The sequence below is a fragment of the Anastrepha ludens genome, chromosome 4 (assembly GCF_028408465.1).
Source record: "Anastrepha ludens isolate Willacy chromosome 4, idAnaLude1.1, whole genome shotgun sequence".
NCBI classification, from domain to species: Eukaryota; Metazoa; Arthropoda; class Insecta; order Diptera; family Tephritidae; genus Anastrepha; species Anastrepha ludens.
In genome coordinates, this window is record NC_071500.1 from 3,172,104 (window position 1) to 3,188,149 (window position 16,046).

The 16,046-nt window shown below is 39.9% G+C and overlaps 1 protein-coding gene across 4 annotated transcripts in view; it reads left to right on the top strand.

The window, feature by feature from the left end:
* Positions 1–16,046, top strand: part of LOC128862580 (glutamate decarboxylase) — a 73,578-nt gene that overhangs the window by 55,074 nt on the left and 2,458 nt on the right. For all 4 annotated transcript variants that reach the window (XM_054101302.1, XM_054101299.1, XM_054101298.1 and 1 more), the window contains exons 4-7: positions 2,729–3,297; positions 3,391–3,458; positions 11,470–11,548; positions 15,076–15,420. In XM_054101302.1, coding sequence (XP_053957277.1) covers positions 2,729–3,297; positions 3,391–3,458; positions 11,470–11,548; positions 15,076–15,420 — 1,061 coding nt within the window. The remainder of the gene's footprint in view (positions 1–2,728; positions 3,298–3,390; positions 3,459–11,469; positions 11,549–15,075; positions 15,421–16,046) is intronic.

Sequence of the window (16,046 nt, forward strand, 5' to 3'; positions counted from 1 at the left end):
AATTCATTCAGGGCTCTGTTGGGGATTTCGCCTGCTACCCAGTTGGCTGCTGTGGTGCAGTAATTCGCAATTAGCCACAATAAATGAGCAATTTATGAACCCACTAGCACTACCGAAATGTGGAATGAGTCTTATGCAACACAATGGGATTTGGAGCACTATATTTAAAATATTGAATACTTACTGTCACTTTCACATGCACTCAGTTGCCTCATAATTTTCTTTTCGCATTTTTCATGTACTTATACATATACACATACCTGCATGCATATAAACTGTATCGATTTTACACTCGAAATAATCAGACCTAAGCGGAAACGCCAGATGCGCCGGAGTCTGGCGACTGTTGGCCGACCTTGTTAGGGCGGCCTCGGCCTCGAATATGTATAGCTGCATTGAACTGCGCTCATGCGTGTTTCCCGACGCTCCACAAAAGCCATACAATAAAAATATGAATACTCATTTTCATCGGTCGATGTCTGGAGGCTTTATTGTCTCAGTTAAACGTGGTGGGCATTATTTCCGCTTCTTGATTGCATTTAACGTTTTGCTGAGAATGGAATAGAAATAAAAATTGCAATTTTCTATTTGACAGTAGAAAGCCCTTTCATTCAAAAGACTCGCCTTGGAGAGGGTAAATTGCGACGTAGCTGCCAAGCACATCTGCTGCCACGTTAAGACTCATCGTCACTCCTCTATCGCCTCTCTCATGCCGTTCAAGGCGCAAAAAACCTGCCGCTCCAAATAATTACGCTGAGGGACGTTGTGACAGACAGGCGCTAATAATGGAAAGGCCTCTTTAAGTTGATGCCTCTGGAAATATTTAGTATAAGAAAGTATTTCCATTTATTGCTGAAAATATATGCAAGAGAAAGACCTCTACATTGATATGTCGGCACAACAGTACGTTGCAAATGCAATTTAATGTATTTTATGAGGAACGCATAAGTTCATCTATATCTCTTTCACTTTTGCAGTTTTTAATGCGATTGAGATCAGAAACATAGTGTTCGGTCTTTTTCTATATGTAAGTACAGGGTGGTCCAAATGCTGTTATTTATTCTTATGTGATTTTGGCAGTAACAGCTATTTTCTTTGGCAAAAAGTCAGGAAAATATCTCAGATGAACGAAATGAATCACTTTACGCATGAACAGCGTTGGGAAATATTGCAAAATTCGCGCTATTCACTTGCAAAGTCCAAATGAATCAGCAATTGAAGGCACACTACCATTCGCTTCGTTATCGCTTCGCAGTTTCGGTCTTAGAGCAGCTCGTAATGGCAACAATTTTACTCGAGAAATCATTTTTTCTGATGAAGTGTATTTTTATCTTGGCGGCTATTTAAGCGAGCAAAACTCAGATCAGATAGTGACAGTTTGGTGTGGATCTTTGCAAATGCTGCTGGAAACCCCATTTCGGTAAACGGTGAGTACTGCAGATCCCCGTTTAATTTCTGCATTTTCGCTCAACTGGTCACAACTGACAACGAGCTTGAAGAGACTGAAACTTGACAGATGCAAGCAGATTCTTCGGTGAAACACGGTTAGCGGCCATGAAAATATTCTTTTCACAGATGAGAAAATTTTTTCAAGGCAGCTTTGCCATTATCTGCTGTGAGCTACTAAGTTACTAGGAAAAACACGTTTTATCATTTGATGTTTCATGCCCGGAATTTCGAATCCGAACCCGATTGATCACCAATCGTGATCGCCGTGCAGTGATCGCATATTACGGTATAGTGATCATTAGTGATGTATATTTGAGGATATGTATCACCATTAGACCTCTCCTAAGTCCATTTTAATTTGTGAAAATCTTGATTTAATTCTCTGCTGATTTTTCGGTAGCAGTAGGTGAGTACGTACGGTCAATTCACCGAGAAAGAAAGAACGCTCGGAAACTTATTTTATAGTTCTCGGCTCTATAAGTCAGACAGGTTTTGGCGGCTTGAACTATTTTTACTATTTAGTACTACGACAGCGGCCATAGGACAATGGCGTTTTGCGTAACTACCATTCGATAAGGCCCGGGTTCGAGACACACTGAAACACCAAATTATAAAAAATGTTGTTTTTTTAGCAGAAGACCCTCGACAGGCAATAGCGAACTTCCGAGTGTATTTTAACAATGAAAAAGTTCCACATAAAAACATCTGCCATTCGGAGGTGCCGTGAAACGGCATTAAAACATATTGGGCATACGAATTTTCTCTCGCAGCTGGTCAGTGAAAAAAAAAAAACATTTCTGGTAACAGCTCAGAAAATAGCGAATTAAACTATGGAGGAGCTCTCTGTATAAGCAGCTGGCAGCATTTCGTCTTAGCGTTTAGTGGTCTCAGCTATCCAAAACCAAAGGCTCTATGCCTTCCACCTTTTTGTGTGCGACAAAAAAACCAAAAAATTACACAAACCACGCCGTTTTCTTAAAGACCCAATTCGTCGTTGAAGTGTTACAAGAAAGCAAAAGCTCAAATTTAATTTTACTCTCTAACGAAATTATTCAGCATCATTAACTTTCAATAGAACAACTCCAACTACTGCTTTTGGACACATTCTGAGCGTGGAAATAGTCTTCTGTGTCCATTCCCCTCTCACTAGCTTTCAATATAAAAACATTTGTATGTACTTGTGTATACTCGTACAAGTATATGTGTACACAGTTCGATTCTTCTTTACTTTATTTTCTAACCGCTTAGGAATGTATTCGCCTTTCTTCATCATTCACAGGACATCCACACTTCTTCAATCAGCTTTCATGTGGACTGGACATCATCTCCATGGCTGGCGAGTGGTTGACTGCAACTGCCAATACCAACATGTTCACATACGAGATTGCTCCCGTTTTCATATTAATGGAGAATGTGGTTCTTTCGAAAATGCGCCAAATCATTGGCTGGGATGGTGGAGACTCTATTCTGGCACCCGGTGGCTCGATCTCCAACTTGTATGCATTCTTGGCTGCACGCCACAAAATGTTCCCCAACTACAAGGAACATGGAGCCGCTGGTCTGCCCGGACAATTGGTCATGTTCACCTCTGATCAGTGTCACTACTCGGTGAAATCATGCGCTGCCGTTTGTGGCCTAGGCACGGATCATTGCGTTATGGTGCCCTCTGATGAGCGCGGCAAAATGATCACGTCGGAGTTGGAGCGTTTGATATTGGAGCGAAAGGCCAAGGGGCACATTCCCTTCTTCGTGAATGCCACCGCCGGCACCACAGTATTGGGTGCCTTTGACAACATCAACGAGATAGCAGATATTTGCCAGAAGTACAACTGCTGGTTGCACGTGGATGTGAGTAACTTAGAAAAGTGAAAGAAAGAAGAAATGTATCAAATATTTGTTTTCACTTATTGTATTTCCTTTCTTGTCTGCATTTCTTTTTAGGCTGCATGGGGTGGTGGTCTGCTCTTGTCACGCAAATATCGTCATCCTCGACTTTCTGGCATTGAGCGGTACGTATTTTAATGAAAGAATAAGCCCATGTTTATATTTATGTAAGTAGTTATAATACAATGAGAGCAGAAGCCAAAAGCAAAGTCATACAGGTAAGCTTGATTGATTATGAATGCACAACCACGTGGCCTGGGGTCATTGCCATGACACTCAGATTTTACCTTTGATTTGAAACAAACTTTTACTCTTTCCCTCTTGTATATATATGGCAAGTCACTTTGTCAAGAGATTTATTTTGAACGCACGAAGGATAGTTTCCCTAATTTTACTATAATTTTGCCATTCCAAACAGATGAGGACGAGTAAGGCCACAAACTCATGAACACAACTAACTATTTATCAGGTCAGTCCATAAGTTCGTGCGTTTTTTAAAGGTGGTTTTAACATTAATAAGAAAGATGTTTAAAGTATTTATTAATCAATAATATATTTTCCTTCATTATTTACCATGTCTTCGCAACGTTTAGGCAAATTTTTAATTCCCTGCTCAAAAAATGTTGTCTTTGGAGCCAAAATACGCTTCGATATCCCTTTTTATAGCTTCTTCTGAAGAGTAGTTCTTGTTAAAAGAGGAGGTGATAATCACAAGGTGCAATATACGGAGAGTATGGTGGATGCGGCATTAGCTCCCATCCGAGCTCGTTCAGCTTGCCTTATGTTTGCCTTGCGGTATGAGGTCTTGCGTTGTCGTGGTGAAACCAAACTTTGCGTCTATTCACTAAAGACGGTCGATTTTTGTTAAGTGCCTCATTCAGGTTTGATAGCTGATGGGAATAATAGTCAGTAGTTATCGTCTGGTTTGGTTCCAGAAGTTCATAATAAACAATACCGGTCATATCCCACCAAATAGACAGGAGAATCTTCTTGGGGTGAAGGTCATCTCTAGGGGGCGGTTCTGGTGTTTCATCTTTGTCTAACCATTGGCGCTTGCAAGCAGGATTATTGTAAAGGGCCCTTTTTTCATCACCAGGAACGATACGGTTCAAAAAACTTTCATTTTCAAGCCATTGCACCAGCTGAGAACACACATTCACTCTCTACTGAAGGTTGGTGACGGAAAGTCTATGCGGAACCCATTTTCCCAGCTTTGAAACCTTTCCCTGCTGAACCAGGTGCCTGGGAACTGTTCCATGCGATGAATTTAACCTCTGAGCTATCATATTGACTGTCAAATTTGGCTCAGCTTCCACGAGTTCGAGCACGGCGTCGGAGTTAAAAACTTCAGGACGACCAGCGCGCGGGGCATCCTCCACGTCGCAGTTACCACTTCGGAATTTTGAAAGTATCACCAGCCTCTTTGTGTTCACTTACTTCCGTTCCTAGTCCACTTTCGTAGTGTCGGCATCCTCATCAGAGTTTTGTCCTTACTTATGTTAATAAGAGTGCAATTTTCATCGATAGATTAGATTAGGTTAGGTTGTCCTCGCTGGCTGAAAGCTATCACATACACTTTTACGTTTCTTTGTAGTACACTTCTTGTAATAAGCCTGCGACCTTTGCAAATCTAAGGAAACCCTGAAGCTCAAACCCTGAGAGGCATTCTAACTTCTCATATTGTATGTTAGAGCTCCTAGGCATTTCATTCGGGTTCCAGCTGATGCAGCACAAGAGCATCATTGCAAAATATGCAGTTATCGTTTCTTACGATTCCTATCCTGTATGTGACTCTAGCAAATTGTGGCCTGTCAGTATACCTACGATATTTTTGCTTTCCTTTCTAGACAAAGCTAGTACGAATCCGGCATATTTTTCTGAATAATGCGCACACATGATTTTCGCAGTTTTGCAAGTGGCTGGATTGCTAAACCTCCTGTCTATCCGTATTTTCATGTCCGCTACGATGTCATTGTAGATCGTATTTAAAGACTTCAGTATGTCATTTTCTTCTTCAAATCTATGTAAACAGCGCTTTTCGCAATCTCATCTACAATTTCCTTTCTGAAATGCCTTTATGTCCGGTTATCCGGTTATAGATATGCAGCCGTTTGTCTGCGGCCAATCGATCTATGGCTTCCCTGCTCTTAAGATTGTTTTGAGATGAAATTTGATATGAGTTTATCACTTTATAACCTCGCTTGACTATCAACATATATATTTATTTCGGAGTTGCTCGATGCCTCCGTGAATACAATTTCTGCAGCCTTTTCTTACATCAAAGACTTCTGTTTGAAAAATACTGCAGTGGTCAGGGAGCCTAAGTGGCCGCTTAATAGTTAGCTCTGCGCAGTAAATCCATGCACCATCCAACATTTTCGATGCGTCAGTAAATAGAAGAAGCGTATTTCAGTTAGGTTTCTTGCCTCTTTTCCACCCTTCTTCTTCTATTGTTGCTCAGAATCTCTTTATCCAGTTGCATTTCGGAGTCATATAATCCGTATTGACCCTATAACTCATACCTATTGAGCTATGTCCGAATGGCTTAGAGGTAAATTCACCCGATGTGTTAAGTCTTACGACCGATTTAGCTGCTAGACACTCTGTCAACTACAGAGACTACTATGTCAACCCGTGGCAGGCTGATTGTTCTTTCACGCGCGGCCGTTGGAGTAGTTCTAATTGCCCCTGTAGTGCAGAGTGCACCAAGACGTTGAATACTTTCCATAGGTATTTTATATGTCATTTTTCTTAACGCGGTGTACCCCACTAAAGCACCGCAGAGTAATATTGGCTTTACGCGCGAATATTTTCAAAATTACGATGCTAAAGTTATGATGGATTTACAAATGATGACGTAACTAATGCCAATCTTTGAAGCAAAAGTCAGATCGATTGTTGTGTGTAGCAAATGAGGAAACTACTTCATCAACGAAGATATGTTAATGGTTTTTAAAGACCCCATTTTTACCCCAGCGATAAAGAACTCGAAAAGAGCCTAGTAAAGTTTGCAGCCGCTAATTTTGAGGTTTCAACGACGGATGCAATTGCATCCATTTGCTAAAAGATATGGCAAATTAATATTTCTACACGGCAATACTCGGTTACATATTGAAAATGTCCTAATGAAAACTTTGGTGGCCCCTCAGGCGGAAGTACCACCCCGCACGCTGTATCAACCAAGCATTGCAGACGGGAACTAACACTTGTTTAGATCAAGGGATCATGGCCTACCCATAAATAAGGCCATAAGTGGGTATATTTTTGAAATTCCATTGACGCATGAAAGATGGGAAAGGTCATAGCCAACGATGGGTTATTCTCTGAATAAAACATAGTGTACCATTTTCTCCGAGCAAAGTTTCCAAGTCGTAAACAAAATCATTAAAACTTATTTGTACACCCAGTAATAACAACAGGGCACCATCATTCTGCTCAGGTACTTCTCTCCCGATTGTGATTTTTATGCAACTTCCGAATGATCTCCTTAAGAAGATTTTCCATGGGAGAAATTCGAACAATTTCGTCTATGGTGGCGGAAGAAAAGCGTGATTATTTTAATTAATTTTTTTTACAAATATATTCGAACTGAATCTTTTAGGAAATTAAGTGAAACAAATATATTTAAATAAGCTCAACACTTAACCGTGCACTAATTCGCTTTAAAAGCAGTCGGAGCTTTTCACTGTCACCAAACAGCCATTAATCAAATGTCATGCAATTTTCTCAGCTACAAAAATGAGTTGGGGCCTGATGCTTGTCAAGTTCCTTCAATTAATGATACAATTCGAACGCTTTGCTTTGAAAGCCTCAATTAAAACATAGCTACAACCAAAGTAGATGCATAACACACACACACAAACCGCTATGAGCGACGACCAACTTGCATAACCACAACTTAACATAATTGAACTCGAGCAGCAGAAGGCCCATAAATGCCGCCAGATTAGTGGTTACTACCAAAGAAATACTGCAATGGCGTGCTTGGGTTACTTTATTCTAAGAGTTGGAAAAATAAAAGCATGGCATTAGGCGCCCAACGGGCGTTGATGGATATGGTAATCAATTTGCGAGTACTTAGGCCATTTAAGGATTAGGGTTGCCGCAGTGCCACCGCAAGCTTTCAAACTTCAACAACAACAGACAGACAGGCAAGGCAGCCCATGCCTCCATCTCAAACGAGTTCTTACTCGAGTTACATACATTTTTTGGGAATGGCAGCTTCTTTAACGAAGTGGGCTTAAGTTAAGCTGACAGTGTTTTAGCTGGATGGGTGGGGAAAAATGCATTATATCTACAGAAATAGCACAGGAGTAATGCACACATTGTTTTTATTGCATTCCACCGTGCACGAATTTAACATTCCAGCTCGGAGTTATTCTAGGAACGCAACGCTTCACTGCAACAGCATCAACTGTATTTCTACAACGAATTAAACTTTTTAATCGAAAATTCCTCAAACTCCCTTTAAACCCTGATGAATTGGTTTCGATACAGTGTTTTGTGAAGCAAGAATGTGTGCGTAATTGATGCGAAGTGTTGGCCTTATTTTACATAAACCCAGCGCAATTTCCATCACCACCACCACCGCCATCAATTACATCACCACTCACGCCTCAATCGCCTTTCTCATCCCGGCGGCTTCATTCGCTTTATTTTGTACTTTTCGTTGTTGCCTTCACTCTGCCGCTGACAGTGGGTAGGCGGTGAAAATCCACCATACGTATGTGGGTCTGTTCACCCCAACTCATGCGACCCGCACTTTGCGCTCAATCTTTTTTCTTGTTGTGCATTTTAGCATTAAGAATGTCAGCAAACATCAAATTGGAACAAAAGGATTACAACAACTGAAAAAATCACTCCTTTGCTGTATTATTGTGTTGTTTTTATTGGCGTTGTAGCTACTTGCAATGAGCCGGAGCGGCCGGTGCACCTGGCGAAATGCGCAATCGGAATCTTAAAATCAAATTCTCACACTTCAGTGTAATCCACAAGTAAAATCAATATGAGTAACTTTGACTTTTGGCTGGTCAAAGTGAGGCTGAATATCGTGCATATCTGCATATCTTCTTCGGCACTTCAAAGAAAGGAGAAAGAATTAACTCCAAAATTGATGTTCGTAGCAGAATGTGCTTCAGAATGATTGCCCTCACTTTCTTAGACCCGGTTAGGAGTAGAAAACACCTCGAAACCTCTAAGCCCGACTTGGGAAGTGGGAGAATTTCGAGAGAATTTATACTCTCATCAGCGCAACACATCTTTATCATAGGTAATCCCGTTGAGGTAAGGTCACTACACTACGCACGGCGTAAGTTCGCTCGTAAATAATTCTGTGGCCGCGGAAGTCTATTGTGGTGCACAGCCAAGCTTTTTCATTCCTATCCTTTCCTACATGTTCGTAAAGCTTCGCGATCTTTTGACAAATACAATCAGCTTCTCTAGCAAGTCTGTACCCAAACTGTCTAGATTCCGATGAAGTGAAGAGCCGGACATTCGCATAGAAAGTGCCGAATGAACTTAACCACTTCCTCATCTTCGCAAATCTGCAGAATAAAATTATTTTGGCTTTCTTCGTCAGTGGTAATCTATCGTAAGGCTGATTATACTGAAGGAATTCGGCTCTCAACCTGAGGCTGGGAATATCCATAATAGGTTAAATAGAACCTGATAGAAAACATTTAAGGTAGCAGTGCCATTCAATAAGACTAGATGAACTATTTCTAAATCATGTGGTAGGACGCAAAGATCTTTTAGGTCGAATTGTCGACCATTGGGTACACTACAGATACAAAATCATTATTATTATAGATTACCATGTTTGGCGGTCAGTTATAGTGAAAATCAAAACTGTGAGAGTTACCTCCCACGTCACAGAGGACAGGGCAGAGCAGTTAAATTCGGCCCGCTCACTTCACACACTCGTCCAATCAGTCGTTTTTCAGAAGGGAATGGAAACTGTGTCGATTTATTTCGTATATGACCAACACAATCTCAATTTTTTCGTAAGCAAACCGTTGTCATGACCTCGATTAAGTCAACCAAGGAGCTGCTTCTTTCGAATTCGCTGAGAGCCGATTAACCATTTGATCTTAGCCACACCTCTAAAAATCTTTTCACCATGATATATCGTGTTAAAATAAGCGGTTATAGAAACATTGGCAGAAATAAAAGAGTGAGCGGAAATAAATGTCGATTGCAGCGGACTTTTTTATTATAGAGTTGGCACAAAGCATTAAAAGCCTAAAAGTGTGGGACTGATCTTTGAACCAGTTTTCTTCTGACCCCGAAAAAGGTATGAAGTTGGGACACCTCGAGTCAACCTCTTCATTCGCAAGGCGTGGACAGAAAAAAAGTTGTGTTCATCTTCCTCCATAACTTGTTTTGCACAGATCGCAGAGGTCGTCCTCACGCTATGATATTCCATCTCTGTAAATATGAAGCAGTGTTAATGAATCTAATCCAAAACGGGGTTCATTCACAATTTGTAGTCTTGTTGTAAAAAAACGTTGGCCCAATTATCGCATGCTACCTTAGACGGCCGCCGTAGCCGAATAGGTTGGTGCGTGACTACCATTCGGAATTCACAGAGAGAACGTAGGTTCTCCCCTCGGCACCTCCGAGTGTATTTCTGCCATGGAAAAGCTCCTCATAAAAATATCTGCCGTTCGGAGTCGGCTTGAAACTGTAGGTCCCTCCATTTGTGGAACAACATCAGGTATATATTTATATACCTTAGACGAATGGGTTTGTGCGTGACTACCATTCGGTAAGGCGCGGATGATAGAAGGATTTTTCTAATAACGGTCACTCCTCGGCATGCAATGGCAAACCTCTGAGAGTACAAGGAAACAAAGCTCCTCATAAAAAGCCATCTGCCGTTCAGAGGTCCCTCCATTTGTGGAACAACATCAAGGAACTCGGCCAAACTCCTAATACGAGTGGAAGTATACGCGCCAATTATTTATTTATTTTTCAAGTTGGCGCTTGTCCACGTTTTCAAATAGGTGTAGGTGACGTAAGCTGCGATGGAAACGTTATATGAAACTTACTTCAGGCCGAACTCCCATATATCCACTTGCATTTTTTTAGTACTTAAGAGTAGTTGCTTAGTACTTCAAATGGTCTATGATGGTAAAATATATTTCATAAAAAGTTCTCTTTATTATTACTTAGTTATTTATCAAATCTTTATCGAAATACGATTAATCTTTCTTAAACCACCCAAATACCAATATTTGGCAAGTGTTAATAAAAAAGGTAGAGCGATATGTCCCACAAGTGAGATGCTGCTCACAATTCACTATCAACTCCCTCTGTGAATAGCAGCAGTGCCTCATGCAAAAACGTTTATTGATGAACCTGATGAAGAGCACTCATATGCCACTTACACCCAAACGTACACGCAAGAACCCACAAACGCCTCAACAAGAACACTACAAATAGTCGCAATCTGCTTGAATACATACAAACATGCATGTGGTGTGTATGTACAGAGTTGTGTATTCTGTATAAACGATGCAATTGAAATCTGGCAAATGTCATTGGAGTGTTTACGTACTGCCGAACAAATAAGATAACATCACGGCCTTGTATAGCAGACTGCGTGCCGCCAACGACCTACTCTCCCCGCTGAAGCACAACTACAGACGCCGCAGTATAGAAATTGTTGTCGCGCACATTGAAAAGTACAAGCGGCGGCATCGTTGGCAGCATCTGTGTGGGAAACCGTAAATAGCTCCCAGAGGGATGTTTAGCAGGCGCACCCCATTTCGCCCACTTCCCCTTATAGTGTTGTTTGAATTGAATTAAATGCTGCGGCCGTTCAACAACCATAGCTAGAGTGTAAATATATAGGTGTATGTGTGTATGCATGTGAATATATAGAATCAAGGAGACTAAGTATGCCCGCCCATTGCGAGGGTTGTTCTTACCCCTGACTGCTAGCCTGCTTCTCGGACTACCTGTAAGTCAGGCTGCTGGCGTTAATTGCTAGTAATTTGTTACTGAATGGCATTTAATTGTGGCAAAAGAAATTTATTAAATTTATTTACTTAATAATTATGCATTCGCAGTTGTGGCCAATTATGCAATAATTCATTTATATTTTTCATTTTCGTAAATTTATACGCATTTTAGAGTTGACTCGGTCACCTGGAATCCACATAAATTAATGGGCGCCTTATTGCAATGCTCCACAATACACTTTAAGGAGGATGTAAGTAGAGCTTTTAATCATTTTTCTTTTCCATTTATTGATACTTTTAAGATACATTTTGAAAAATCGTGTTTATTACACTTTACGACTATCCATACTTTTTAAGTGAAAATTAAATTTATTTAAGACTTCGGCTATTTTAAAAGATAAGAAATGCAGTGGCTTAAACGAATTTAGTGCTTAGATATCTTGGTTTCTTACGGAATGAGATTCACAACTCACAAACGATTTTCCTTCCACCTAAAATATCCCTGCCCACAATGTTGTGTGAATAAATTTCGAATCACATGCTTTTTTGGATTTTCATGTTTTGTTCAAAAATTATTTAATGATAACTTCAGCTTGTATAGTATTTTAGTATGTGAAAAATTGCAATTTGAAGAACTTTGTTGTGACATGAGTTTGTAGAGCGCCAAATAAACAGTTTTTCAAAAATGACGCCTAGATGTCAGCAGTGAATAACTCCTAGACGATACTTTTTTATATTATCTTTGGATGATGCATAATTGTAAGCGATAGAACAACGCGTTAAAATTATTGGAACTTTTTTTAAAATTTTCGATCTTTAAGAACTGCATATCACCAAATTCGTGAATTTTTTCATGGAAGTAATCGTTCGCATAAGTCGAAACTTCAAAAGTTGGTGAAAAAATGTCACTAAACTGGGTCTGACGACGAGTTTTTTGAAAAGTAAAGTCTCTGTGAATAAGCCAACAATGATTCCAGAGCGGAAATACAACATTCGGATTGCTGAACTCAAAACGATGTTTTGGGAGGGAGTCCTTGAAAACTTGAATTCTCGAGAGACTGTAGACATGCTAATGGTGAGCATTTAAATGATGCCATTTTGCACATATAATTGCTAAAAGCCGCATTTCGAAAAAAAAAGTGAAACCTGAAATAGCTTGCATTATCCATATTTTATTTTAAAACAAAATCTAGGCGCGTCTATTGAAAGACTCTTACTGTTTTACTAACACAGATAAAAAATATTTGAACAATATCGTAAGCTGATTTCACCGTGGCTAGGGGCCTTAAGAAAATTAAAATTTGTTTTTTGGCTCGAACTCTAAATAAGTTGGAAGTATAAAAAATTCATGGCGGTATCTATTAACAATGAACCAACAGATAAAAATGTCTGTTATCTTTTGCTTAGTGATGCATGCAATTGAAATTGAAATTTGAAAAAGGCGGGCGAAGAAACACCTAGAGATTGGTAACTCCTAAAACACTCAGGCTAAAAAGCCCATTGTATTCAAAGCTCTGGAAAGAAAGGGTAGGTAGTCAAGGAGGCAAGGAGAGAAGTAGCAGAAAGAAAGAGATAGGATAGAATAGAGACAGAGACAGAGACAGAGACAAAGATAGCTAATCTTGTGAGAATTTTGCAGATTCTTTGGCAAATCTGAAAATATCTTCCAGTTTGAGAGAACAAATATTACTCATTCTCAGGACATCGGAACCTAAAATTCTTAACCTTGCTCTAGCGAAGACAGGACACTCACAAAGAAAATTCTTAGTACTATGCGCCTCCAATGATTCCAATGGTGGTCATATGCTGACTCCTTGGGCTGCGTCCTCGGACAATACCGTCTTTTCATCAAGTTATAGAAGAAAGTTCGACAGTTTTCTGTTCGGACTTTTAGCAAAACACTTTGCAGTTCTAGACTGGACCATAGTTCTTTACGTAAATTGCATACATAATCAGGAAATCAATTCGTTATTCCTGCAGAACTAATTCCGATTATTGGCTTTGGTCCCTGTGTGGTAACCACTGATCCACAGCTGGCCAATTCATCGGCAATTTCATTTTCTTCAACACCGCGGTGTCTTGGAACCAATATAAGGGCAAATTTATTCCGTCTTGCAACATAATTAAGCTTCTTCCGACATTCTTGAACAATCTTTGAGGTTTGCTTCGCGTCTCCAGGGCCTTTAGTGCAACCTGACTGTCACTAAGGGCTCCATAGTGGGAGCCATAGTGAATTGAAACATTGGAGTCGTTTTTTCTTGGTATTTTGGTTTTTTGTACCTACATATTTTAATGAAAAAGATGTTTTTTAAGAGCTTGAGATTTATAATACGAGGGGTGCCTTTTATGTGTGTGTCGTACAAAACGGAAATATTTTCGGAATGATTTTTTTTATTTTTATCACAATCTGGTAGATAATTTCATAACATTTAATGTTTGAATATGATTTCCGGAGTCCAATTTTTGGCTACTTGTTCCACTAAATATGAATAATAAATCTAAATGAGCCCAATCTGCACGAATTCGACGCAAACGATGGACATTTGGCTTCAATACTTGCACGAACTGTATTGAATGGGTACGTAAACGTAAAGGTCCTTACGTAAATTTTCCACGTAGTCGAAGGATAAAGGCCAACAAGAATGACTACGAGTCGATATTTTGCCGTCTTCTTCAACACTTCGGTCTTGAACTTCGCGAACAGATTTATTTTTTTCAAAGTAAATTTCCACAATTTAGAAACGTTGTTCTGACATTAAATCATGAATCATTGACGTGCCAAACCCTACTGAATAGAAATGTCAACACAGTTTGCCGTTATCAGCTATCAAATCATAGTTATCGATATCGATAGTTCGCATGCAGCTAAAAAACACCAGACATTTCTATAGTAATTGATTTAGTAAAAATGTATTCGTGAGTGACTTTTTGCTGAAAATTTTACGTAAAACTCAACTAATCGTTGAATTTCGTTGAAAGTTCGCACCGCGAAATAAGTCTAAAATAACGCTTACCTCTCGTGCAGACCAACTTTCAGCCTAGTCTGCGGCATGACTTGTGTTTCCTCATATTTGAAATTTCAATAATGTACAACACAAGGGCAATGCAAAATCATCCCCAAAATCGTTCACCAACTTATAGCTGGGCAATGTGCAACATCAGCTACATTTACAACAAAAGTCATTCATACAATATGTTCGCGTTGGTCACAGTTGCTGATGAAAGCAAATGCCAGCCGTGGCAAAGTCAAACTGTCAGTTCAGGAATTTTAATTAAAATTTTAACTTGACATATTGCCAAATTTGCGCTGGAAAGCATCATGGCAGACATAGACTTATACATACATACATATCTAACTAAATGTATAAGAGTGAAAAACGAAAGCATTAATTTTTCGCATTTTTAGAATCATTCTTGTTCGGTTCTTTTAAAATCTTTACTACTTACATACATATATTAGTAGTCCAATATAGCTTCCAGCAAACACTTTTCCTAATCCCCCAAGCAAATAGTCTGACAGCCTTGAGAGGAATTACAATTACAACTACACGCATCGAGTAAACATGAAAAGCGCATTAAATGCGTGAGAACTAAATCTGCTGCGAAGCTTTGTACAAAGCACTCAGTAATTTTAGCAAACATTCAAACTCAGTATTATTGTCTGTACAATTTCTCCCACACGGCCATCACGCGCCAGCACTTTCCCCTCTACAGTAATTTCACTTGACACCACACTCATTGCTTACTCCTCAATATTTCCGCTCTTTCCCACCCGCAGGGACTACTGATTAGCTGTAATCAGATGTCGGCTGAGTATCTTTTCATGACCGACAAGCAGTACGACATCAGCTACGACACAGGCGACAAGGTCATCCAGTGCGGCCGCCACAACGACATCTTCAAATTGTGGCTGCAGTGGCGCTCGAAAGGTAATGAGGGATTCGAACGTCAACAGGACCGTTTGATGCAACTCGCAGAGTACCAAGTAAGACGTATCAAGGAGCAGCCCGACCGCTTCTATTTGATACTCGAGCCGGAGTTGGTCAACGTTTCTTTCTGGTACATACCAAAACGCTTGCGCGGCGTGCCACACGACAAGAAAAAGGAAGTGGAATTGGCAAAGGTAAGTTAAGAAATATGAGTAATAGGAAATCTATAAAATACGTCGAGGGTAAAAGTATGTTAGAATACGCATTAGAATTCAGATATGTGATTCCAAAAAAGGCATCCATGTGACGGAATGCTACTTTTACGGACAGTAGCAAATAATACCGATTGTTAAATAATAACTGATTATTCGGCAAAATTATTCGAAAAAAATGTCTGTAGTACGCTTATCAATATATGTATAAGTATTTATACAAACAAGGAGCTTGGGTCGGTACCAAGATACTTCAAAGCAAACACGTAATGTCAAATATTGTAAACTAAGACAGAGAAGTAGCCCTCCCTTTGATTGCCGGGATAACCGCCTAAGCAATTTTGGGCGAGTTGAACAAAGCCATCCAGTTATTTCTCATTTGGACACACCATGTGCCAAGTCCTTTTCCACCTGACCTTCCCAATGAAAAGAAGGCCTTCCTCTTCTTCTGCTACCTCCATTTGGACGATATAACCTAGCTAGTGGAGCCGCTCGATCTCTATACGCTGCACTATGTCTACATCGTAGTAAAGTTCATATAGATTATACAATCGGCAAAGTCCAGAGGTCCAAAAATCTTCCACCGAATCTTTCTCCCAAACACTCCA